The sequence below is a fragment of the Bombus terrestris genome, chromosome 13 (assembly GCF_910591885.1).
Source record: "Bombus terrestris chromosome 13, iyBomTerr1.2, whole genome shotgun sequence".
Taxonomy (NCBI): domain Eukaryota; kingdom Metazoa; phylum Arthropoda; class Insecta; order Hymenoptera; family Apidae; genus Bombus; species Bombus terrestris.
Window position 1 is genome coordinate 13,295,667 of NC_063281.1, and position 26,787 is coordinate 13,322,453.

The 26,787-nt window shown below is 39.1% G+C and overlaps 1 protein-coding gene across 2 annotated transcripts in view; it reads left to right on the forward strand.

Annotated features, from left to right (window-relative positions):
- The first annotated feature begins 836 nt into the window (after positions 1-836).
- Positions 837-26,787, forward strand: part of LOC100648997 — a 57,937-nt gene continuing 31,986 nt past the window's right edge. For both annotated transcript variants that reach the window (XM_012315456.3, XM_012315457.3), the window contains exons 1-4: positions 837-1,361; positions 14,060-14,502; positions 17,227-17,519; positions 21,619-22,004. In XM_012315456.3, the coding sequence (XP_012170846.2) occupies positions 1,194-1,361; positions 14,060-14,502; positions 17,227-17,519; positions 21,619-22,004 (1,290 nt within the window). In that variant the 5' untranslated portion in view covers positions 837-1,193. The remainder of the gene's footprint in view (positions 1,362-14,059; positions 14,503-17,226; positions 17,520-21,618; positions 22,005-26,787) is intronic.

The following is a 26,787-nucleotide window of genomic DNA, read 5'->3' on the forward strand; positions in this document are numbered from 1 at the left end:
TTTTTCGATATCTATATTATTATTCCGATATAGGAATAATAATTTAGTCGAAGCTGGATGTGAAGGCGGATAAAATTTTAAGCAAGGGAAACAATTTCCAAACTGATCGTGAGTCTCGCGTAACTCCGCACATGTCGCCACGTGTAATTGTACAATTTCCTTCTCAATCAATTCTTCGCACCCATATTCGAAAACCTATACATTCTGACATCCGTTTAACCAGCAAACTCCTACGCTCTCTCGATCCTCACAAATTGCAAAAATGAGCAGTGCAAAAGTACACTCTACAAAGAAGCGAATAAGAAAAACGAACGACTGCTAGTTGCGATACTTTTATATGTTTCTTAAACTTAAGAAATTTGAAGATATAGGAGCTGTGGCAGACTTGAGATCTTCATCTTCCAGTTAACGTAAGTTGGAACAGGAGAAGTTAGGAAAGAAGTTCAAGAAGTTCATCTGCGACAGAGAGGAAGGTTTGGTGTCGGGCCGTAAAAATTACAAACGTTTACGTACAGAGATTAAAAGATTCTGCCGCTAAAGTAGTTAAATCTTCACGACATCCAGCAGGACGAAACAAGCGGTGTAAAAGCGTATACGAAAGATTAGACACGTCTACGCGGGAATGGCCATCTTTCGCCAGGCCACGGAATTAATGATAACATTCACGCATCATTCATTAAACGAGGGAATGAAATTGTCTCCGGCCGACGTTACAGCCCGCCCCCGAACTCGCCACCGCTCGCGGTGAGACCTCTCTCGTCGACGGAGAATCTAGCCTAGTTTCGTGAACGTACCATGTTGGCGCTAGCGTCGGGCAAGGAGGCCGGGGTAGGTCGGCAAAACGAGACGATGTACGTTCGAGGGAGGGAACGGACCGTGGTGATAGTCGACGAGGACGCTGGGTGGTGAGTGCCACCGTTACGGGTCCTCCTCGGGTCCAACCGTCAGGACCAGGGACAATTTCTCGGTTCTCCTTCTGTTTGACACGCGTTTTGCCACCGTGAAACGGGGAAAACAACAAGAGAGAAAGGACAGATCGATAGAACCGGCGGTAGCGGCGGCCAGTGTGCTTTTGCTTGCTCGCCTCTGCTTACCCCTCGGTGCGTGCGTGCTTGCCTGCCTGCTTTCCTTTTCCTTGCGTGGATTTCGTTCCGTGGGCCAGCGAGGACCAAGCACACGGGGTGCGGCCAACGATGGTGAAAGCCCCGACCATGGGTCCCTCCGCCGGTACCCAGGGGATCAGGAAGATTCACCCTGGCCCCGAAATCGCGATGAATCCGAGGAATCTGCCAACCGCGAACATTACTACACCTCCCAGCATCCGAACAGATGGCAAGACCACCTCTATATATCATTCTCAGGTATATTAACGTTTTGCGATTCCTCTCTTTGTTTTTTTTTTTTTTTTCTGACAGAATGCTTTCGATAATGTTCCGCAATCTGTTGAGCTGAACGATGTGCTGCGCGATTCGTCGTTTGGTTTATTTGATTCTTGTTTCGATATCGATGTAAGTTAGGTTCTTTGATCGAAGCTTGTTTCGATCGTTTTCTACTGTATCGCGATAGGAAGACAATTTGACCGAGTGTGGCGAATGAGTCGGGATTGCGACGGCAATTTCCCTTCGTGCTGAGAATCGTATCCCCGCCAATGCGTCTAGTGCGAATCTCCCTTTGTGTCGACTCGAATTTTCCGCTTTTTTCAATCGCGTTTCCAGCTGAGCTTGAATGCTGTTTTTCGTGGCCGTTGATTAAGAACAAATTGAGTTTCAAAGGAGAGTCGATCGTGTCGAATGTTTGTCTCCCTTTTCTCGGGTTTAATTACTGTCACGTTTCGATCTGTAGAAGATTGTACGATATAATCCTTTAAGATCTATTTCTGTAGATTTACTTTTATCGTTGATTGGTAAATTCTGCGACTTAATGATTGCCAAGTTTACAAAAGTAAAGATTTTAAAGAACGATGCTTTTACTCTATTTATTCATGTACTTTCTTTATCTTTTATTTCTATTACTTTCATTCTTATCTTTCACTCTATAGAATAAGTCTCTCTGTATAATCTTTTATTTCCTTTGTTATTATCAGCTATACTACCATTTCTCTGTTTTAGATTATTCGATCAGTAATTGCGAGTTTCAATTTATTAAACGATGAATATTTAAATTACACGCGTAATGATGGTTAACAGTCGATCGATTGTCACCCTCTTTTTTGCTTTGTCCTTTCTCTCGCTGCGGTTAATGAACCAGGAGAGTTATTTTTGATAAATATTTGTCATAATTCTGCGATTATTAGGGCAATGTTAGAACCTTTTTCGTGTTTGTTTCGTTCAATTTTTCATGTTTACGTGTTTAATCAGTGTCGACTCCGGTTACGTCGTCATTAACTACGATGCTTTATTGCGGAGATAATTAGATCAGTCGAAGGCTATTAAGTAGCGAGCGTCTTTCAAACAGAGTAACAGCTGCCAGATGTTGTTTAAATCTTCAAAATTTCCCTCTAGAACCGAGCCAACTTTTATATGTCTGGTGCTTTTCCGGATAACATTTTTAACTGTTTTCTAATTATCAAAATTTGGGGAATTTCACTTTCCTTTGTTTGATCTATACGCATAATAATAATAATTTTATATATACTTATATCGATATAAAAAAATAAAAGTAAAATTAATTACTCTTCTATTAATTTAATATTTAATTCTAACAATTGTATTAGCTTTCCTATCGATGAATTACTCTGATTACATACGCAAAAATTATTGAAAATTGCAGGAAAATATCCTTTTTCAAAAAACTGTCACGCTATGCGTTTTGACCTGCGAAATTTACGTACCTACCGATAAAAATTCAAACTGCTAAAAATTTATCTCCTCGTTGTGATCTAACCCCATTTTTCGTATCGAAAATCCCTTTCCTTCTTTTTTTTTTCTTTTTTTCTTGTTCGATTCGATTTTTTCAACTTTCTGCGCTATTTCGAGTCCTATTTAACGCGTCTTCGATATTTTTTCATCCGACTCGATCTTTCAAACGTCCATTCAATTTCTTGCTCGGTGTCGAGCGTTGTAGCGCGATTTCGAAATTGCACGATCTGAATTTCTCCGGAGCATTGCCTCCGCCGACCCTATTCCTTTATTTCTTGCAGAATCTCGTTTGATCTTTACAGCGACAACTCCTACCTCGTCGCTCTTCATTTCACACCTTTGTCGTCGTAACGTTTGCAATTCAATGATCGCCAGAGGCTTTCGATGTCGCAAATAAATTATTGTTAAATTCAGCGAAGAGATATTAGGTCGGGCCGGCGGGCGGTTCGAAAAACGTGCGGGCGGATTCATGAATGAATGGATGCCGCGATCCTTTCTAAGAAACTCGTAATCTTTTAAATCCATTGATTTATTCGACCTCTCGTTCCATACTCTTATTTCATTTTTTCTTCTCCTTCTTTTTATCGATGTAATTCAATATTATCGCCATCAAGCGGATCATAAACGAGGCAGTTTGTGCCTCTCTCGATGTTGCAATTTCCGCTTCGCAATTCACTCATCGATGACTATTAATCTGATTAATTTCTTGTATTTCCTTCTTTCGATCGATGTTGAAAACGCGAACGAACGTCGAGCGGAATTCGAAATGAGTGAGAAAAATGAAAAATTCTGTTAGATTGCCACGAAACGGGAATGCAACAATGATCTTTATCACGAGAAGAATTGAACTTGACGGTATGCAAATGTAATTTGTGAAAAATAAATTAAACGTTCGAGAGAATTGCGATAAAACACGGTTAGCCATTTAAGATATTTAAATTATCGTCGTAATAGAATTTTAGGAAATTTAATTCCATTATGTTCTCTGTCAAATAGGATACAGCTTCGAAGATAATAAAATACCAGGGAATTAATTAAATCATGCTTTAAATATTCAACGCGTGGATTTCATTATAAAATCTTTAGTGAAAATGCAAGACAGGTTGAATAGCTTTCGGTGCGTCCCACAACTAAACGAATAAGTTTTTAAAGAAACTATACTTTTAGTATGATATATTTTCTTGTCCATGATAAGATTGAAAGATAGTACGGTATAACAGTGTAACTTTAGGGAAATTTTAAATTGCGAATTAATCGCGTCATTTAAATATCTATCCACGTATACGGATCAGGTAATTTATTCTTTCAAGTTACACTGTTTACTCTGCTATTTTATTTATAAATCTTTCATACACCATAGATAAAAGTAATTTCGAGGACTACGGAACAACAAACTTACGATAGCTTATCGTTATCATATTACGATAAATGCATGCATTTATGCAACAGTTATATAAATATTAGTACAGAATTGTGTGGTTATTTCTAATTAGTAACCATTACCAATAATGAGAATATACTTTTTATCGTCGAACACCAATTATCAACTCATTTCTGTAGCAATTACACGAAAAAGAAAGAATAGAATACGATCGTACGTACATTTATTAGCCTTTGTTCTCGAGAAGATCGATTTTCCGAATACGTGAAATACATGTGCTTGACTAAAATTCGGTTCAATGAATATCACTGGAAATATCTGTTATGTTTCGACCTAATACCGTACGCACGTAGATGTAGCTACGTGTCACTAAAAATATTGTTCCCCTTGGTAAAAATACCGAGAGCCCCTTATAATTAGGGGAAGTATTATCCAAGCGCGCACAAAGAGTTGGAAATTTAAATTATGATAATAGCGTACTCGATACGCGTTCTTGATTCTCATCGATAATATTGTTAATGACCTCAAACTCTTGATGAATGTTATTTAGACTTTGAACGAATAAATAATCATCTATAGAGACCGTCATAGTACATCTTATTTATAGTAAAGGAATCTTCGAAGATAAATTTCATTAAAGATAATGAATCACAAACAAGATGCTTTATGTACCTGGCTTTTACGTTCACGAGGAACGACCTGTTTTCTGTCTGTATCACTTGCAAGTGGTCTATACGTTAAACCGTGCATTCTCAAGATCAAGAGTCGAAATATTTATCCAGAAAGTTCATAACGCTGTCCAGACATTTTGAGCTGCAAACTGTCTCGATAACCAGAGTTCTGCTATACTACAATGTATACACAGAGGCTGGAGAGTGTGAGGAACGATTAATTTGTCTCAGTTACTGTAACTACATATACGATATTAGCTATCGAGAGCGTAAACGGTTTTTCTCTGTGCGATTAATTTTCCTAATTAATTTCTCATGATACTTAACTTTATCCTTCTTCTTTTTCGAACAATTTTCTTTGTCCATAATTATCAGTAGAACGTTTTACATTAGTTAAACGTTAGATTTACCTGGTCGAAATGCTCAACCAATACTAATTCGTTGTTAAATTACTTCGATTGCTACAGTCGACCGAATTGCGTTTAAAGCGACGTGTATCCTTTTAAGCAGTTAACATTTTCGATAAACATCAAAGCTTACTTCGATTATTTCCAAGAAAATCCAATAATATTGGATTTTTGATATCCGCAGGGTGTTTCTCGGAACCATTTCGACGTTCAGTTGTGGAAAAAATGTGAAATTTCGTTCAGCGTGCTAAAATTGTGGAAGCAGCTTAATGAAAACCGATGTGTGTGTGTGTGTGTGTGTGTGTGTGTGTGTGTGTGTGTGTGTATATAAACGAATTCGGATTTCATTCGACAGCAGTTGAATTTATTCTTTTTTCCTTTCTATATGTATAACACATCAAACTATCAATTCTACGTGTTTACCAACGATAAATTTGGTGTGACGTTTTAAGAGATTTTTCGAATTCGGAAGAAGGTGACGGAATATACATAGCTTCCAAAACTATTCGAAAATACAATAGGATAAAATGAAAAATTTCGCAAAAATTTATCGTTCAGCTTGAATCGCACTTGGGGAGTAGAGAAAATTATCTATTACCATTTAATTAAGATATATCCTGGTCGTAATGAATCCTTCGAGCGACTTCCCAACAGATTCAAACGCATTAAAAACCTCCCGTAAGTATTAATTGCAAGCAGGAATCTCGCAGTAGCGACGAATCAAACCCGGTAGAGGATTGTTCGTTAATAAGGTCTGTGCGACCTCGATCGATAATTATCGCTGGAAATTCGATAAACAATGATACCGCGTAATTCACAAGGAATCTCTCGAAAGGCAGCCTTAAGGCGAGCCAACCATTGAAAGTGTCATAAAAGGCCTAGAAAGCGTAAGAACTCGAGTTAGCTTAAAGCCTTTAATTAATCGTGATTACTGCTCGAGGAGTTCTCGTTTCTTCTTTTCACCCCTGCCATCTGCCTTCGCCCACCTACTCTCTCGTTTCTCCTTCTCCTCCTTCTTTCTCTTTTTCCCCCCTTCCTTTCTCTTTGCCCACTCACCCCCCAACGAATAGGAAAGTGCATGACCTCAAATCGAAACTCGCAACTCATCCTCGTGTCATCCTCTCGTCTTTCGAATAAGTGCACGGTATGCCTCAATGATGCACTCGAAGACTCGTTTCCCGCCGATCGAATGTGGGTCAGTTTTATCGAGAGCGAGCGGCAGACGAACGTACGATAAAGTGTGTGTGTTTGTGTGTGTATGTGTGCGTATGTGTGTGTGTGTGTGTGTGTGTGTGTGTGTGTGTGTGAGAGAGAGAGAGAGAGAGAGAGAGAGGTCTGTTCCATTTTCTCATCAAGAGTTCCTTTTTGTTGATCTTTTCACGCTCGAATTCCAATAAATGGAATTACGCGGCGAGGAATTTTCAGCATCTTCCGCGGATTAGAAAATTTCTCCGCCGCGAGATTATGCTCGGTATGGTTATAGAGAACATCGTTTATCGATGATATCTTCAGCGGCCGGATTTCAATAAAACGGTGTCGCTATCCGGGAACAGAATTTATCATCGATTCACCAGTGAAATATCAGCAATGACTTTGTGTCGATTCCCGCCACCATTCTATGTAGTTGGAATTAGAAGAGTCGAAGATTTTTTTGATTTATTTATCGATGTTTTTAAAACGCCCGAGCATACATACAGGCGGTCGATTCTGCTTATTCGTAAATCTCGCATAACAACGTTGTGCAGCGTAATTTCTCTAGCTGGGAAAATATTTATACAGATTGAAATTGTCATGTCCTTTCTCACAGGTAAAATATTTTATAAAAGGCAAAGATTTACTGCGTCACATAACAGCACGTTGCTTTACTGTCACGAGGGGAAGTATATGTTCGCAAGATGTCGCGTATTCTCGAGGACCATATGCGACGGGCACTCGTAACTTTTAAAATGTCCATTTATATAAACAGTTTTCCTCACTTGACAACCTTCGTCGCGTAACTGCAAATCTAGAGTTGTGCGTGTATTTCTCTTCTGGACAGTTAAAAGATCGAGGAAACGTACAAAGAGAAATGTAGACATTTATATCGCACTGTCTTCGGTCTTGTGAAAATGTGATATTATATGTATAGATAGACAGATGTAGCACAGCATAAAATCATAATCGGCTGCACTAGTCTAATTCTTAAATACTTCTTTAACGAAGTTTTCCGTCTCAGCTACGAAAAGAGCATTAAACTCAGAGAGTACATTGAAACGAACTTGTCATGTTTCTCTCGAACAATCTTCAAGCACGACCCTATTTATATTTCGTTATTTAATTAAAAGCAATGAAATTTTAACGCACTGTGTATCGCTTGAAAGCGTACAAGCAAATGAAATATATTAAAAATAAGGTTTTCAGAGATTTAAAAAATTCTGAATGAAAAATTCGTCTGGGAGATATATAAAAGTAGCGTTCAGCACGGTATTGTTTTATTTCATCGTGAACTTTTCGACGAAAAAAATGGGTCCCACGATTTCTAAATCGCGTGTGTCATATATTATCTATTGCAAAATGCGGCGCGTTTGTCGATAAAGAATTTCTTTGGTGTGCACGTAAGAACCTCACATCGCATTATCGATCTTCGTTAGGGAACATTTTTGTTCACCTTTTTGCGGTATAACAACAAAGAGAATTATTGGAGTAGAAGCACGGCGTCTGGTCTTTGTGAAACAAAAGCAAAGGAACGATTTTAAAGAGAATAATAAGTCTGTACGTTGTTTCCAACGAATGGAAACGACAAAAGCGATTTTGCCATTTTCGATTCTTAAAACAGTATCCTATCCTTCCCTTCAAGGCGAAATAAGGACGATTTTTTCCCAGAAAGTAATTAACTGTACGTCATTTTACAGTCGAAACGATAGTAACTTTTTCACCGGGAAATATTTTACGCCCGCACCACGAAATTTGTTTCATTGCGTTTAAGAGATACTAGAGATATTATGACGCGCTTGTAACAAACGCACCTAAAATCGATTAACAATTCATTTACTTAAGACAACAGCATTTAGGATAATTTCTTGGAACCGTGCCAATTATTATGCAGAGAATAGAAGCTCGATAATTTATTCTTGCATAATCTTGTCTGAATTAATTTCAGCCATTTAAGATGTATTGTAAATTATATTGTTGCAATTAGTTAGACAGTCGATCAAAACAGGATTTTCAAGCGAAGATGTAGCGTGCCATTCTATTGTATTTTCCACAAACATACCAAATATTTACGTATAAAAAGAGCACGACAAAGTTGAGAATAACTCAAAGAACCGCAACAGAGTTAAATCTGAATATATTTACCAGCAGACCAGTAGGTCCATTTTCGCGCCATCATTTTTCCCTCCTTATACTGCGCTATTTTCGAAAACCAAATTCTCTTTGAACGTTCATTTCATTCGATAATCGCTCGATAATTCGCGTATTAATCGCGCGGAATCTCCAGCTGGATGCATTATCAGCGTACGTCACCGGAAGGTGTGAATTTTTCACGCACCTAAAAACAGGCCAGGTTTCTGCAACGCGGAGCCATTATCATCGCATGGTTGTTTGCCCGGAATATCGTGATCATTATTTCGCGTGATATCGGCACGCTGTTTTCACGGGTGTCGAAAATGAAAGATCGAGGCGTTGATGTAATTGGAACGGGCATGACCACTCGTATGTCCCACTCACCAAAGCAGAAACTCTTAATTAGTCCCTAACGATCAATTATCGTTTTTTCGACGCGCCTCGCGCGAAATGAAAATGTCCTGCGAACGTGGCTGTCCGTGCGTACGCAGTGGCATCGTATTGCAGCTGTGGAATACACATCGATATATACAGTATCTCGATTTTAATTTCCTGCATCGTGTCCTGGCGGTGTGGATGTTTGTGTCATTTAGTTGTCGTTCCTGGATGTTCGTTAATGCAAGAGGATAATGTTGTCTCTGGTTTTAGTAGCTACACGGCATCTGAAAACTGAAATTTATGATAAATAGCCGATATCGTTTGTTCAGGAAAGATATTTATCCTTTATTTCTAATGATTATTTCACAGCTCGATATCTTTCGTTAAATCGAACGAATTAATCCATGAGAAAGTTCGACAGCCTTTAGCTGCGTATTAATTCGTCGTATATTCTTTCCAACAATCTCATTTCTCTTCATCTGACGAGCGCACGAGATAGTAAAGCAGTGCGGATTAAGAATTAACGCGAAGCTTCAATTTTGCATCGTATACTTGTAACATCTTCATCTTCAGCTAAGAGGCCGCGCCGTCTTCATCCTCGTTGCCTCTTTTCTCTGTGCATTTTCGAGAAAATTGAATCCCGACACGGCGAACGTCATTGACTGAAAACGAACTTCTAGATCTCTCGTTCCGATTCTGTTAAAAGTCGTGCACCTAAACTACCATCAGAGATGACGTTCAACGCCTACTTCGCTCGAAGCAATTTCATTACACATTTTCAAAGGCACTGAAAAGCAATTTTTACGAATTACGTATAATATTTTATTCTGAATTAATTACTCGTAAATTATTCAAGTAACACATATCCCAAGTACAAATGCCGTTTTGCATTTTGTTGCCTCGATAATTTCTTTTTTCGAAAATTTGTTCGCCATTATTAATACCAACCAGTTAATACGTGCGAAGTTCGTAAATGCAAAACAGTCTGCTGCCGTATTTAGCTCATTATGATCAGTTCCCCTATCGGAAATCGACAACAGAGACGGCATTAGACTTGCGTAATTTCTCTTGCCTTACTGTCGTCGCTTTTGTACCCTTTCTTGCACGGAATGTTCGGTACATACGCGCTGAACAATGTTGCGTTTCTTATAACAAAACGTTCTAAATTTACGTTTGCTGGGGAACCGGGAATGCGGGAACCGGGAATAAGGATCTATAGCACGTTTTGGTCAAAGTTGAGTCAACAGTGAAGTATTGTTCTACGGACGCTGTACATCATTTTAGTACACACAGGTTGTAGATATTTCGTGGAAAAGCGACTTAATGTTAAACGCAAAACGCTTGAATCTTGTAGAACGGCGTAGCTGAAAAACAGTTTTATCTCGAAATGCATCGAACGTGCTTTTGGACTCTTATCGGTTACCATTCGACTTTATAAAAATTTGTATCCACGTTACAACGTAAAACTTGTCGATTTTCTTCTCCCTTGTGATTCCTTAATTTTCATAAACTTTGCTCAAAATTTTATTGTTTCCAGGAACTCTAACTTCTTCATTCGATATAGAATTTCTTATCGGTCACCGTTCTCCGCAGTTCTTCCACTTCTCCCGTCTCCCGTTTCACGTTCGCTTTTTTTCGCCCATTCTCATTCCGAGCTTCTTAAATGCGTTTTCCGAACTACCCTATTCTCCCGCAACCTTTCGAACTCTCAAACAATCCTAATGTCATTCGATAAGTATGAATCGTTGTCAGTTACAAATTAAAGAAATTTGGGTATTTATTTTACAATTTACAATTTATACGCGAAGTTTGGACGTCGGAAAATGTCAAAGATCGATTGTCGAAGTTCAGAAGAATTTTGTCTAAGATATATCCGATCAAAGTAAAATCGCGAAGATCTCTTAAGTTGAGTTACGAAAAAATATGTCCTAAATGAAAGGTGTGCGATAGAAAACGAGAAAGAATATCGCAAAAATCGATGGTCGAGCTTATAATTCTTCTTTGCAATTTAGTATCAAAACAAAGATGACGAAACTTCTAAAACGACCGAATAAAATGACCATCTGCCCCGAGGTATCCTGTGTGTAGCCGTGTTCGTACATGCACAGACATTGAACGTGATAAGCAACGTTCTTTCGGCCCGCAATAATGGGACCTTTTGTGACATTTGAACAAAGAGACTTTGAAGACGCTGGCGGCGAAGCGAATTTCCTTCGATCGACCATAAGCGGATACTGGAAAACCGCTGAGAAAATCCATTTTATCGCCCTACGTAGCCATTTTCGTGGCACGTCAACGCTCGCCATTTCTGTTTGGTGATTTTGTCCCGGCCGTTTAGCGTGGTAACGTTCGAGCAAAATGGAATCCATTGCATCGAATTTCGTCGTTCGAGTGGCAATCAACTTGTTAACCTTTGATCAATCGGTCCCTGGTAAACGCTACTGTTAATCTCGTTCCGTGTTTGCAATTTGCGTTAATCTTGCGGAATCTGGCCAATGGTATGGGAAATTGATCTTTAGTGATGGGGAATTGGTTGGTTTGTAAGTTTGCACGACGCTCGGCTTCCCGTGAAGTTCGTTAAAGGTAAAATGTTACGTGTGTGTTACTGATTTAGGGTATACAGGGAGTTTGTTTTAAAACAAAAGTAGAGCCAATTTTACTCGTATAATTGCATCTGCAATTTGCTTTATTTAACTTTAAACTCGCTACGTTTTTAGATATTTGTAATATCGGTGAACACGAGACTTCGATTTTTGTGTTTATAATTTCCTGCTATAATTAGCTCAAGTCGCGGCTAATTCTTCTCGTATTTTTATTAAAACAATGAATTCGTAAAAGGAACGATAGCAACTGTCAACTTGTTTAAACTTTCCTAACTGTTATTACTTTTTCTCCCGTCATTTCACTGAGTTACGGGTAAGCTTCGAGCTAGCAACTCTTTCAGCACAGTTTCGATCGCCTCGCGTTTTATATTATTAAACGCAAGCTTCGGAGGTATTGGCTACGTTCTGAACGAGTTTCCAACACCGTATTTGTTCCAATCTTTGTACTTCGTAAAATTATGCTCGAAACATTTTGCAAATACATTATGCTTATACACAGAAACAAGAAAATGTCGAAGAATAGGTATTTTTAGTACGTAGAATGTTTCTCAAAGTAGTACGTAAAGTACGATCAGTTTAAATTTCAAAGGATATTGGCGTGTAATAGAAAGTTTGAGGTAAAATAATATAGCAATAATACAATAATATGATAAAACAATGGAACGAGAACTATGCAAAATCTCTATAACTCTTTTATCAAACTTTTCCATACAATTTCCATACCGAGTTTCACTCGAGCCACCTTCAACGTTTGCAGTGGTGTAGGTACTCTATTAACCGACCCGCATCGTGCCCGTTTCGCAATTTAATCAGCCGTTGAAAATACACAGAGATTGAGAGAGAGTGAGTGAGGTTACATGGTGCGTCCGGGTCGACACGCTAACGATATAAATGTCCTATTCGAATGGCCACTGGTACGTCGACGCATCGGCCGTTTGAAACACGCGCTCGGTCCTTTTAAGTCGCACACTCTGTATCAATATTCCATGCGACGCTAATAGCGTTACAGTTTCTGTTCCACGCATGGTATCGATCTATCCGGAAGATCGATAGAACGTCCAGATGAGACGAATTGGGACAGACGCGTTAACTCGCAATAGAAGAACGTTCTCCTCTTCTTTTTCGTCTTTGCAACTTTCCTTTTTCCACGAGGACGTTTAAAAATTAACGAGTATCGGCGCTCGCTCGAAATACGTAGGATGATAATGATTAGCTTGGAATTCGATAATGACGTTAAAGTCAACAAAATGACGAATTCGATTAGAACGTTAAAAAAGATATCAGCGTACAGTAAAGGTGTAAGAGCGTGAAACCTACGAATGTAACACTGAAAGTACCAGTGGCCATACGGGGCATACAGTTTGATTTAAGGAAATCAAAATGAAATCGATGTACGATATAGAGTGGCAAACAAACTTTCACGTAGAAATCAATCTCTATGTTATTTGCAACGCTGTCGATTCGAATTGAAATAAAATCACAACGCAACTGCAAGTCGGAATTTTTCGAAGCCAATTATAAATTGACGAGTATCGGTGATCTATCGAATATCGGCGTGTGCAGGCTTTCGGAAGCTCGACGTGATATCATGAATTTCATCGAAAGACGAGAAGCGCAAACAGGCAGAACGCATTCTGAATGAGAAACGAAATAGATATAATTTCTCCTGCTAAAAAAATATCTCTCTTTTTACACGAAAAGAAGAAGCGTAATTGGTGGTTAACTGGGATGTTTTATCGATTTGACAAATTAACAGGATTCGCAATTCGCGATGGCGTAAATGGGGCTCATAAATCTGGACGAGCAATACTGCCGAGGTGTCAGTTGAATATCGATATTGTCAGTTGTTAATTGATCTCTGTTTTAATGACTGAAATCGGATCCCAATGAAATGGAAAGAGGGACGTTTAACGTTTTTTTGTTTGTGTTCTTTTTCGATCACTCCTTGAAATTGCTTTTATCGAAGCTTGTTATTCAAAGGATATCACGTTCGCGTCGGCATCCTATGTAAAGATATGCGGCACGTCCGTTAATCCTTTAACGCTCGTTTACGACAGTCACAAGATGTAGCCATTTCACTCGTCGATGGCTAGTTTCTTATCTACCAAAAAAGTATAAAGGTGTGTACGAGTACGTAAGGATCGATATTTAAATACAGCGACTATAAAGAGTACATATTTACGTAACGTTATATTTATCGCGAAATGTACGACTCGATAAAGGAACGTTTCGTTGAAAAATAAGGCCCGTGTAAATACTCTTTGTAGCCATTGTAATTGAACAGACGCACTATATGCGTCGACAGCATCAAACGCGTTAGACTAGCGCTATAGTATCGAATTAACCTTAGTTGGAATCGTGGTCCGACACTTTGAATCGAAGCCGGCATCCTCCATCGATTTTCCACTAATCAGAGCGAACGTTGTGTGGGTGACAGGTGGACGTCTCGACCCAGGTGGATCTACACGGTGGTTTCGGAGCGCCTGCTGGCAGCATCAGCATCGACTGGGATCGCAGGGCGACCCCGCTTTATTCACGCGAGGACATTAAAGAGCAGTATTGCATAACCAGCCGGCAATTGGACGCGGTGGAGAAATCGAGTGGTGGGTTTTTCGGATGCCTGTCGACCAGGGGCCCGTCACCTTGCGCCTCCGCGAGGACCTCGATTCTCTCCGCCTGCGTGAGAAGCGTGCCCAGCGATGAGAACCTCTGTGACGCCCCTTATCCCCGACGCTCCCTGCAGATTATGTACCGTCAACCTTATCCGACCTACTCGAGGGGTTTGTCTCGTTACGATTTCGAGGACGAGGCCGACTGGATCGAGAGTTCCTACTTCCGGCGCAGACCCAGGTCTTTCTGCACCGTCCCCGATCCAAAAAGGTGAGTTTCTAAACATTTGATATTCGCAGACGAGATATTTCAGGATGCAATTTCGCTCGCGCGATATTACGACTGAGATACATCGTGGTACGATGTCGTTCATGTTACGTTTTATACGGTTGAGACGATGGTGCCGAACAGAAGAAAATTGAAAATCAAGAACCGGTGGAAAATGAGATCTAGAGAGATTTTGGCATGTTTTTCGACTCTCGTAAGCACCATGCGCGTCAGAGTTTGAATTATCGCCACTATCGATCTTGATATACCTCTGATTCGATAACGAAACGATGTCTAAATGCAAGTTACGTGTTTCGGTTTATCTATATCGCTCTTTGTCAAAATACCTTCGTTAATTTTCATTTGCGCCGGCCATTTTATAAAGAGAACGAACCCCGACACAAGCCATCCGGAATGCAAACTAGGAAAATATAAATAAAAATATAAAAAATAAATATCTCTTGCGTCGAAATCGTAAACCATTGTTCGTAGAAAATCTTTGAAGCATCTACTCGTATACTTGTCATAAATTCTGACAAAGGCAAGAGGAGGAGGAAGAACGTGTCCGTCGTGTCGTAACTCGTTAATATCGAGTCGTACGACGAAATTTAGCATCGATAATATTCTCAGGGCGTAAAAGAGGTTTACCACACCGATGAAATATCTCATCGTTCACGGTGTCGTGATTCGTCGGCGTAAATATTCCGAAGTGGCACCGAGAGAAATTAACCACTGGGAATCTGCGCATAAAATACACGGAGACTCCGATAGAATCTTAAGAAGATGTTTGGAAGTTCGTAACGAGCCTTCTAACGCGACATTTTCACGAAACCTCGTTACCAACGAGGTTATTGTTGCAAGGGAAAGGCAAGTGATTACGGGTTTGATGGCGTGTTCAAGGGGTTTGGTTTATTTCTGATTGCTGCCGCGTACAGAGAGCAGCCTTCGCCGGCGTTGCTTCAAGGCCGTTACCGATCGATGAAAAATTATGTTCCCTGATGTACACGCTACCGTATTTAGACTTTAGTTACGCGTCGATGCGAAGATAAGCGGAAATAAATGTGGACACGTGACTCTGATCGATTTTAGAAATTATTACGGAACTTAATGGCAGGGAAACGTATCGACGTGTTATAGTTAGCATTCGCAGAAAGCGCACGCCTGTTTTATCTTCGACAATTGGAGCTATCGTTAGAACGCGTGCCACTCGAAATCGTGGATCGCGTATGGCTCGTGCACGATGGTGCTCCATCTCATTTTGATTGACAACTCGATCGCTGGACTTAAAATCCTCCAACTTCGATACACGAAGCGTGCTCGCAAATGCCTTTGGCTTACGACAAATGATAGATAGCGTTGAAATACTCTGACAGCGTATCGAAGAAAGTTACCAGTAAATTTGAATATCACTCGACGCCGTGAAAGCGATATATAACGTGCCAGATAAAATTACACGGTTCTCAAAAGAACAGGGAATAAGTGGAAACGAGATTTATTTTATTAAAATCTGAGCGAAAAGAAGAGCGGAGCAAGATTACTACGCATCCTCGAGATCATCATGCTGGAGTCTAAATGCAATTTATTTAGGTCGTTGTTGCAGCGTCGCAGAAGCAACGTTGGCGTCACCCACTTTTCCCCCAAGATAATACCTGTCACACGCGAGGATCGGCTTCTGGCCGACACAATGGAAATGAGAATGTAACCAGCGTGCGTGGCAATATCTCCGTGGCATGGCGTTCTCCCTCGCGTGTTAAATAAAAAGCTTGATGTCCCCGGGCAGAAATAAATGTCTATCGACTAACCGGTTAATTAAGCCTTGTATCCACGGCAGGCAAGTTCTGCCCGTGCTAACGGCGTGCTTTTATCCTAATGTCATCCGGTGGAAAAAGCGCGACGTGCTTTCTTTAGATCGTTAGCGCCCCATCCTTTGTCTCGCGATTATGAAACGTTCTTCCGCGACACCTGTTGGATCATCGTACACGCGTGTGTAATGTCATTTGCTGCTGCTTTTAATTTTGTTACAAGACGAGGCATCCTTCTAATTCGTATAATTGCGAAAAAATATCGCGTTGTGTTTGACCACGACACAATAGATTCTTACTTGGTTTCTCTTTGTAAAGATCGCGAACAAATAACACGAAACTAATCTGATTATGTTTTAGTTATGGATTCGTTCGTTTTATCGCAGACTCGCGCTTTACTTCGCTCACATCCCGATGTAAATTCGGTTTCGTTATTACAATGCAAACCTTGAATGGTATTTCTGTGTTCCATCGCAACAGCGTTCTATACACTAACCAAACTATTACGTAATATACTTTTCTGTCATTTCGAATAACGAGATACATTTCGCTGTTCCCTTTATCATTTAATTACGAAATTTCTGATTTTCTGTATTCTTTTATGTATCCTATCATTTTATTCAAATGAATCGAACAATCCGTTCGTTTCCGACGAGAATCGTATACATCGTAGTATACATTTGCAATAATGTGAATAAAATTTTCCGGTGAATGCGGTTTTACGTAGATTCAGCCAATAAACAAACAACGCGCGCTTTTATGCATATGAAACTTTTGAATATTTGAAATCGGAACAATTATCAAGAACAAAAAAAAAAAAAGAAAAAAAAGAAAAGAGACGATACAAAAATATGGGAATATTTATAATTCGCGAATAATTTTTTTCGTTATAGAAGCGAGCTTCTGAAACTGTTCTCCGTTATAGGTACACATGGCTTCCAGAGGACGAAGAATCGACGAAATTGGAGGGTCCTCGACCTGTATTGCCCCCAGCACCCCCGCCACCCACCACGCAAGTACCAAAAACGAAGCACGTGAGTTTCGCGAGATCGCACACTCTTACGTCGTTTGACGTTCCAAGAAGCAGAAGCCCTCCGAGGCCGCAGAACCAGGAACGCCTTATAGATTCGCAGCCAACGATACAGAACGCAATGCTTCCTTCGGCCTTACCCTTGATGCACCCGTATGCCGCCAACGAGACCCGAGTTATTGTCCTTGGTGAGTCCCTTTTCCCTCATGCAAATACAGCAATTAACGCTGTGGCCTGCAGTAATTACGCGTAACGTAACTCGCTATGTGCGTATTTACCGTACGTAAAATTAATTAATTAATCAAAGTAATATAATTTGTCCAATAGTACAAGATCAGGATACAGTATTTTTTACGCGATAGAATAATTTTAGATTGGAAAATTTGATGGTAGTTGAAATTTTCAGAAGAGTGCTACCATGCTCAAACACTCGTTATAAACTTTCGTTTATTCCATTTCGAACTTTTAATTGAAATAATTCGAGCGTTTGATAATTGTGATCGAAATAAACCAAAACCAGGATCGAATGGCTTGCCACGGGATGGTATAAAAGATGATTTATTGTATAATACGTAGCATTCGGTGTTATAAAAATGTCTCATTGAAACTCCTCGTACTTTTCACAAGTCTCGGGACAGCACCTTGGAGGTCAATTTTCACGCTTTCACACTTTTTTACGGCTTACTCGCATCTTTTCTCGCGAACTGTGCAAGCTTGATGGTCCTTCAGAAGCACATACACATTTACCCCATGAAACGAAATAGGCCCTACGATGTAATTTAAAGCTAAGGCTGTAGATTGGAACAATAGCACCCTTTAGAGAAAACGTTTCAATAGGATGCGGCTTGTTTGAAATCTTTTTACCCTGAAATCACGCGCATTTGAACCGTCGAGCGAAAAGTTCCATGAAATTTAGAACTCATATAATTAAGGAAGCAAAATTAATAATAATAGTTGTCCGAAGCTGAAATTTTCGAGGAAGAGTTTAATAAAGCTCTTCCTCCTCCTCTTTGATATGAAATTTAATTATTAATTAACACCTCTGCATCTGGATCAAAAATCTCTATTTTATATTCAATATTTATTATATTATACGCATATTTATATATTATTACTGATATTAATATCATATTTGAGCACAACTAAAGTGTCCAATTTCCAATAAATTGTAATATTTAGTTAATATGTCCATGTACGAGACAATATATGTCTATCATTTCATTAAAGTGCTAATAAATGCACTTTATGAAAATATTGATGCATTGCGTATCGTGCTAGCATAAACATAGTTCATGCACAAAGATAGTTTAACAAACTAATTTTCTGTTATTGAATAACGTTATTAACTCGTGTTGAAGCTTTATATATATATTTTCCCATCATTCATTAATTTTGAATTTAAATTAATTATGAAATTAATTAAACGATGAAATTTCATTCTATGTTGCTTCTCCGTTTAGCAAGTAGCAGCACGAAACTCTTCTTCTCGTTTATTCTCTGGCTTCGCCATAATTCAGAATAAAACTGCCACGTAGAACTTTAAGTCTTCAATGTTGTAAAGGTTTTTAAGAATGGAGGAGCTTGCCTTTCGTTTATTAATAATTATGAGAAACCCAATGTACGGTAACGTGGGCACAAGTTGTGTTCTCGAACGAAGTGGGAACGGAAATCTTGAAGAAGTCGGACACCTTGATGACACTTCATCAATCATTCGTGATTAAGAAACAGCTTATCAAAGTGAAATAGTTTTATTGTTCTAGCGCGAACTGCCATATAAAGCGGTCAAAGCCGTGAAAAGTAGGTGTCGTAAAATTATATTCTCTATGTAATAATTTCGCGGAGAGAAAAATAATATTGCGCATACAACAACGAAGAGACAATGCTAGGTTTTTATCCTCTCGGAACAAAAAATCGTAAAACGATATGGAAATTCTGCAATGGAAGAAGTTAACAGGGAGGTGTTGCACTCTTTCCTACAGTAATGCAATATAGTTACATACATACTGCATGTTGAGGGCATGATCGGAAGTACGAGAGGTACGAGAGAATACCGTAAATTAAATTTTTCTTCTATAAAACGACGAATAAAAAAAGATTGACGCGAACGGGGTATCTACAAATAGGCGATCATTCATATTTTAGCCTGTACTACGGGAAATTGATTGAGTTTATTTCTCAGCCGACTGTTATATATTTCCATCGTGTACTCTAATGATCGAGAATTGAATTTTTGAAGGGGAAGCTTTATTCGATATTACCGTGAAGATGTTCGGATGATATTTCTAAGATTTGATATCCGTAATAAATATCTACTTCGAAACATATGCATAAGAGAAATCGTACGAAATTGGGATCAAGATTAAGTAAACAAATTCTTAGTTATTTAACGATAGAGATTTAGATTATTTGATAATTAGATAGTAAAAGTTGATAGTTTGATGGTAGAATAATTAAATAAAAATTATTTATTTATTCAAATCGAACAGATTATAATTATTTTAATACAACCGGATAAGTTAGATAATCGTTTTGAAAATATTTTGCTGCAATAATAGCCAAACCTACTTCACAATCAATCCCTTATCCTGAATCAAAATATTCGAATAACAGGGTAAAGTGGAGGACCTTGAAACTCTTATGAGGTATTAACTTGTTGCCCTCGATCCGGCTGTTAGTCCAATATTAGCCAACAAATTGCCAATATAGTCGGTCGAATGAGACTCGATATTGAACTCTCGTAGGAAATGATAACGGCTTCGAGTAGTCTCGTCGCATTGACATTAGATTCGATTCGAGAGTTACACGGAGCCAAGATAGGTGAAAGCGTTAATTTCGCTTCCTCGATTAATTCCTAATGAACGTCCAATTACAGCGTTGATGTAAATTATATTACTAGGGTAATTTCCACGACGAAGGATATCCGTTTCTTATTCGTCTCCGCGTGACGACTTTCCCAAGAATATGTTACGTCTGGGAACGAAATACGCGAAGCACGTTCAAATTGCTTGATTTATAATCTGAGCGACGCGACGCGGTGTCCTTATATTATGTTAATTTATTTACCGACTCTTGAAGGAAAAAAGGATGATATTAAAAATACGCGGGGTATTTTTCCTCGATTATCTCTATTTGTTCTCTACCGACTGATTAAAAAATCGACTAGTTTAATTAAATAATGTTTGAACATTTAATGAACATCGAAAATGAAATATTCCATGAAAATTCCGTTACTGGCAAAATAATTTTGTAATTTCCATTAAATTTTTCGTTAGTATCCCCCGTTATACGATCTCCCATTCCATTAATTAAATGATATCGCTTCTTGCATTTTATACTCGAGTTTAAAATAACGAAATAAGTAATAGACATATAATCGAAAGCACGTAATCCTTTTCTACGCTTAATAGATAAATTATTATACCTATTTCGGATGTACCACGAGTTCCTCGGCCTCCAGAACAAAGGTGCGTTGAAACTAGACTCTACCAAAAACATTTACAATTCCCCAAACCACATCTCAAACAACAAGCAGACCATATCTTTCGAACGACATCTCCAGAGCAGTCTCTCTTCGAGCTGACAAAAACGTAGTAGCGGCAAAGTCGAACGGAGCTAAAGAGATTTACCTTCTGTGGCAAAGTTCTTTTCCAGCAACGCCACCTTTCTTTCTGTCGCGTCTACCACCTCCCGTTCGCGTCCCTTGCTTCTCGTTATTCCTTCCTACCCTTTTCCACTTTTCTTTCTCCCTTCGCTCCTCCAGAGATTCAAGACCGAACCGTCTTTTCCGTGGACTGGAGCACTCGTTAGCCTTCGATTTCGCCGATTTAAGGTTGATTTATATTCGTCGTACCCGACATGGAACGGTTCGGTATCGCTGTTCACAGTAGCATTATTCCGACACAGACGCTAGTATCCATATTACATATACATTGGCATTCGATCAGTCAGTCAACAGAAGGCAATTCGTAAAGGCATGTAATATCGAATGAAAATGTTTTCTCATTTAAGTAGTGTGCAGTACGAAGACTACGAAAGTGTAAATAGAGAGATATTGAAAAAGCAGTTAAAGTTTCAATCGATTACATAAGGAATTAAATCTAAATACAATAGAATATTACAGAATATTATACTATCAAAATGTTTTCTATGATTTGATCGTACGATTTCCGTATTATCCGAGATAGGTCCGGACTACATCACGTCGGATAATCGAGCTTTCACTGTGTATATCTATATACGTGTCTGTGCGGATAATACAAATGACCTTAAGTTTGAATTTCGCTTCAGAGAAGCCACCGAAGCGCGGTACGATGAAAACCCAGGCGACCCAGACGGAGATTCCAGCCGTGTTCCGGGGTCGAGTCCCCGTTACCCTCAGCCCCAGGACGATACACCGGGTGAAGATGGTCTCGCAAGGGGCGCAAACGAATGGTCTGTTCAACGGTAGGAAGCTGACAAAGAGCTATTCGGAGGCTGGTCAACTGGGTACGCCGTTGGGCGGAGGTCAGGCTGGTGCAAACGGGAAGGATGAAACGGAGCACCACGAGCCTCTTCACAGAACGCAGAGCGAGGAACCGCCGAGGTCACCCTTCCTCGTCGATACGCCACCCCCTCAGGGACTCGGAGAAGAGCCATTGACCAACGGGGACATCTCCGAACCTATCATGAGCCATGTGAGTCTTTGGGAACATTGTTGCGATGTGGTTTCGCTTGAGAAATTGTTCAGATTGAACTTTGAGGACGGAAAAAGGCAGTTTAATGCCGTGAAGATACAAAGATATGCATTTAGCGTATTTATCTATATAAAGCGGTAAGCGGCAATGTTTGGTGATGATTATTCAATAATATTTTTGGCGTCGTTTAGATGAGTTTTATTTAAATAAGAAATTTAATTCTTATTAGCAATTGAAACGCTATTTTAATTTGTTATTTATTATCTAATAGGTAAATAAAATTTTGTCCAACATCGGTAAATGGTAAGCGGAAAAACCAAGCGATGGTAAAGCCAATATCTATTCCAAATGCGAATTTTGTCATTTGTGGCTTACCATATTCTGTATCTTCACGGTCTGATAGTATTTCAGAAGGCACAATGTCAATCTTAAATTTTTATAACTCACGACACGATTAATTGCAAATAAATAAGTTAAGAGCCGAAACTCGCTCTCTACTCTAGCTTTGTCTCTCGTTTTGTATCAACAGCTAATACGATACGTTTCTCTTTGGAGAGAAGTGCGCAATAGCAATTTCATATTATAGCAATGAAGGAAATATTCAGTTGGAATAATGCAGCATTCGGATAATGGAAGATTCGAATAGAAGCACATTTGGATAATGGACGTGGGATAATGGAGATCCTATTGTAGTCACAACGTTGCAATTGAATTTATGAAATACGAGGGTTCGTTGCTCGATCGACATTAGACCTAAAACTTATGTTATCAATCCTAGGAAAACTAACTACTTTTCTATCCAATCTCCTAGAGGAATCTACAAATTTTCTTTTCACAATTTCATAAAAGCGAGCAGTGTCCAAACTGCAGTTCGTGTACGTTCTGATTTTAAACGATTCGCTAGAATTTGTAACCAAGGTACTTCTGATTTTAATAAATAAACTTTGAGAGTAAGAATGTCCGAAACGGGCGATACTTTACGTGGTCAGCCACTTTACGAAAGGCATATGAACGTTGACGTACATGTCAACTCATTTGCGTTTATTACTGCACATCAGCCGCAAAGACTTCTAAGGGGAATTTTTACTATGTACGTTCGACGATAAATTTTTATTACGTCTATATTTATACGCTCATGGACTTTAAAAAATATTACGATAATGTTCATGTTGTCTTTGAGGCCAATTTAAACATTTTAAATAGAGAACAAGTTTATAATTCACGTAACACGAGTAGAACCAGGGAGATATTAGATATAACTAGGTTCTAGCTGTTCATTATTATTTGTATTATTCATCGCACAAATTATTTATTTATCACGTAGCTTAACCAGCGCACCGCAGAATTTAATAGTAGTATAATTATAGTCAGGAAATGGAAATTATTCATTCGCGAAATGAATTATTAGTTTTAACTTGATAATTTAGTACGTGTATCGAGCCGTGAATCTAATATCGATCTTCTTCTAAATGAGGAATGGAGTAATAGTCCGATACATTATAAGTTTTAATGGTTACCACGGAATTTGCTTGGTCTTTTAAACCGGTGAATCCCACACGAGATTTCGTCATACGTGAATTCTGATTCTCGGGGCGGAAGGCAGAAAGAGGATTTAAAGGGTCGTGGAAAAATGTGAAACGTTAAAGGATGCCTTAAGTACATCGAATTTATTCGCTGTATACGACAGGCATTGATCGATAGGCGATAAAAAAAAAAAATTTGAGCGAAATATCGCTATCGACTAAAATATCATTTTCACCCTTCAAATTGTTCTTTCTATCGATGCAATTCGTTGTATTATTTCCGCTTACCTCTTTGTTTGTCGTCACGATTATACATTCTTTTTGTTCTTTGTTAATCCTGGAATATTTTTCAGAGTAATTTCATTTTTCCTTTTTTGCAGGGATCTAAATGAAAAACTGGTAAAAGAGTTAGTCGAGGTATTGTTCTTTGGAAATTTTCAAAAATTAGTAACGTGAAATTTTGGCGATTAGTCGGTGTCACGGTTAATTCCGCTTTGAATTCTATCGATTGGATAGGTCATCGTGATTCAATAAACCAGTTAAATGCTCGCAACGCGTCGGCACAATGTGCCCTAAGCTTCGGTGAGAAACAGATGTGGCGCGGACTTGTAACGCAGGATGTACTGTATAACTCGATCGTCCTGGTTATTTCCTTCGCCTACTGTATAACTTAATTTCTCTTGACTATTTCTTTGTTCGTTAGTGGAAACTTTGCTCGCAGAACTTTGCAATCTGATTTATAGCGTTGCGTTTTAAACTTGGATAATGATCTGATATTTCTCTACGGTTCTTAGATTAAACGCATTACAAGCTATACTCCATGTTCTTTTACAAGTAACTATTTTCTTTCAAAGATCTTTTTTATGGTTGCACTTACTGCGTTACGGTACTTTGCGCAGCTCTTTGCAACCAGCCTCGTGAATATTTCACAAACGAATAACGTGCGAAATGTTAGGTCGTGCCACAGTACGGTTTTTTAAACAGAATTCTCGATTTAACGGAAGAGATACGAAGCTTTTATAAGCTCGTGCGATGTCTCGTAAAAGTTAATCGATGTAGCAAGAGAAACGTGAAAAGAGAGAAGAAAAAAAAGATGGTACTTCGAGAGATAATCACCGCAACATTCGAAGCATTTTATTTTCGCAATACGTATTTCCTACCTTCGACGATAAAAATAACTCGTTTAGATATTTTCTTCGCGCGTCTTTTGTAAAAGCTCGTGGACGCTTTTCTCGACGTATCAAAATACATGGGAAGTTTGCTTGAAAATCGCGTCGAGTTACATGGAAAAAAAGAAAACTTTCCCTTAAACGTGACGTCTAAATCAACAGTCGGGGAAAAGTACACTCGCAAGGCGTCCTACGATCTTTTCTTTACAGATATAACCACGACAAAGAGGACACGGGATCCTCGATCCGCCTCTGTGGCAAATTGAATTTTTCTCGAGCAACGACTTTCGTCCTGTGTTGCGCCACTTGTCCTCGTGGATTGATCGATGCTCGACAGGCAAAGTGCCCGACAGGAAATTCCTTTGATAGCGAAGCAATCATACAGGCAGCTGCTGACTAGATTCGCGTTGGAATATTGCCGATACACTCTGTGTGGACTATTCGACTCGAATCGCATTGATTCTGCTACTTGGAGAGCAGCAGAATCGGTTGAAAGGACTCAGCCTCGGTTCGTGATGCTCGAATCGCTGTAGGGTACTACTTGACGCCACTCTCGATTCAGAGAGAGCGAACATATTACAGATTCCAATTTCGAACGGTGGTTAAGCAACCGGTTCGAAAATCTGCCGAATTATTCGCCGATCCTGCTTGCTTCTCTGTAACATCAAACGTCTCTCTCGCCGACGTTCCATCCGATTCAATTTCACGTATGAAATCTCACCGCTGTCATAGTAGCGAGACTAGATATCGATTAGGCGGCCAACGATTCGGTTTTCCGGCCGGTCTCCTACGTAACCTGACCATCCTCGAGTATACCGATTTACGTGTATCCAGCTTTTTCACCGAGTTTAAGCTCACATTTCAAACAGTGTAAATCGTATAGGATTCGCGTGCGTGGCTGCGCTAAACTTACCTGAGCCGTTCGAAAGCCGTGACGATTGAAAAAGAGAGAAACCCGTTCGATTTTATCGTAATATTCGAGAATCACATGGAAACTGCAAGCGAATAAAAACAATTAATAAAATAACGTTAGCAATTTTGCCACACGTTATTATACATCCTTCGTTGCGAATTCAACGAAATTATATCTAACTATCAACGATTTATCGATTGCAATCAATGACGAATTTATGTACGAGACCCTGTCGTAGTGTGCGCGCATCATGAATTCTTCAATTGCAAGAGAATTATGTATCCCATGGCGCGGCACAGCAAAACGTATAATCGCGTACTTCAATAGAGATTTACGTTATTTTACGATTATCATAGTAAAATTTGATTTCGTACAAATTTTCCATTTGTCATATGGAATTTTCGTGCAACGTATACAAGATAAATGTTTAACGTCTATGCAATCATTGCCTTCGTAGTTGGGTCAAATTTTGTGTAACTTTTAATTTGCACTGCAATTTTTTCAATTTCTTATTCGGATAAAAATCACTGATTAGCGGGCCATTCCGTCCACACATTCGAACGAATAAAAATCGCAATTAACGCGTTAGATAAAGTAGCACGGGATTAACTAATTTATCTTCGGGGCATTTCTCGCATAAATCATCGGAATAGTTTCTGTGGACAGTCGTTTACGCTATATTAACCAGAAGATCGGGCAAGCATCAAATTTTAACGCTATTTATAGTAGATTATAATGAATTATAATGGTAGTGTGATCGAATTACTGTCTGAGTAATAAAATAAACGTTGTGAAAGAGCGAAAGCTTGTCAGTGGAGTGTAATTAAAGAACACACAACGTCGTTACGGATATTAACTTATTGATCGATGTTTCATCGTTTTATGACATTATACGTTTCGAAACGTTTCACCACCAATGCGTGCGCGTCCTCCAGTTTGTTCGTTATTTCGTGTTTCGTCGCTCTTTGACGATATGATTTTAATTAATATACTGGCATGGACAGACTCGCCGGAAGAAGGTACACGATCTAATTATTTTCGACGTGTCGTGCGTCATAAGGCTGGCAATACGTTTATAAACGTTCTACTGGCTCGAGTTTGATAAAAAAAGAAAAAGAAAAAAAGTAAAAGTTCCGGGACGATCGAATAGAATCCACGTTGTTCACTCGCTTCGTAAA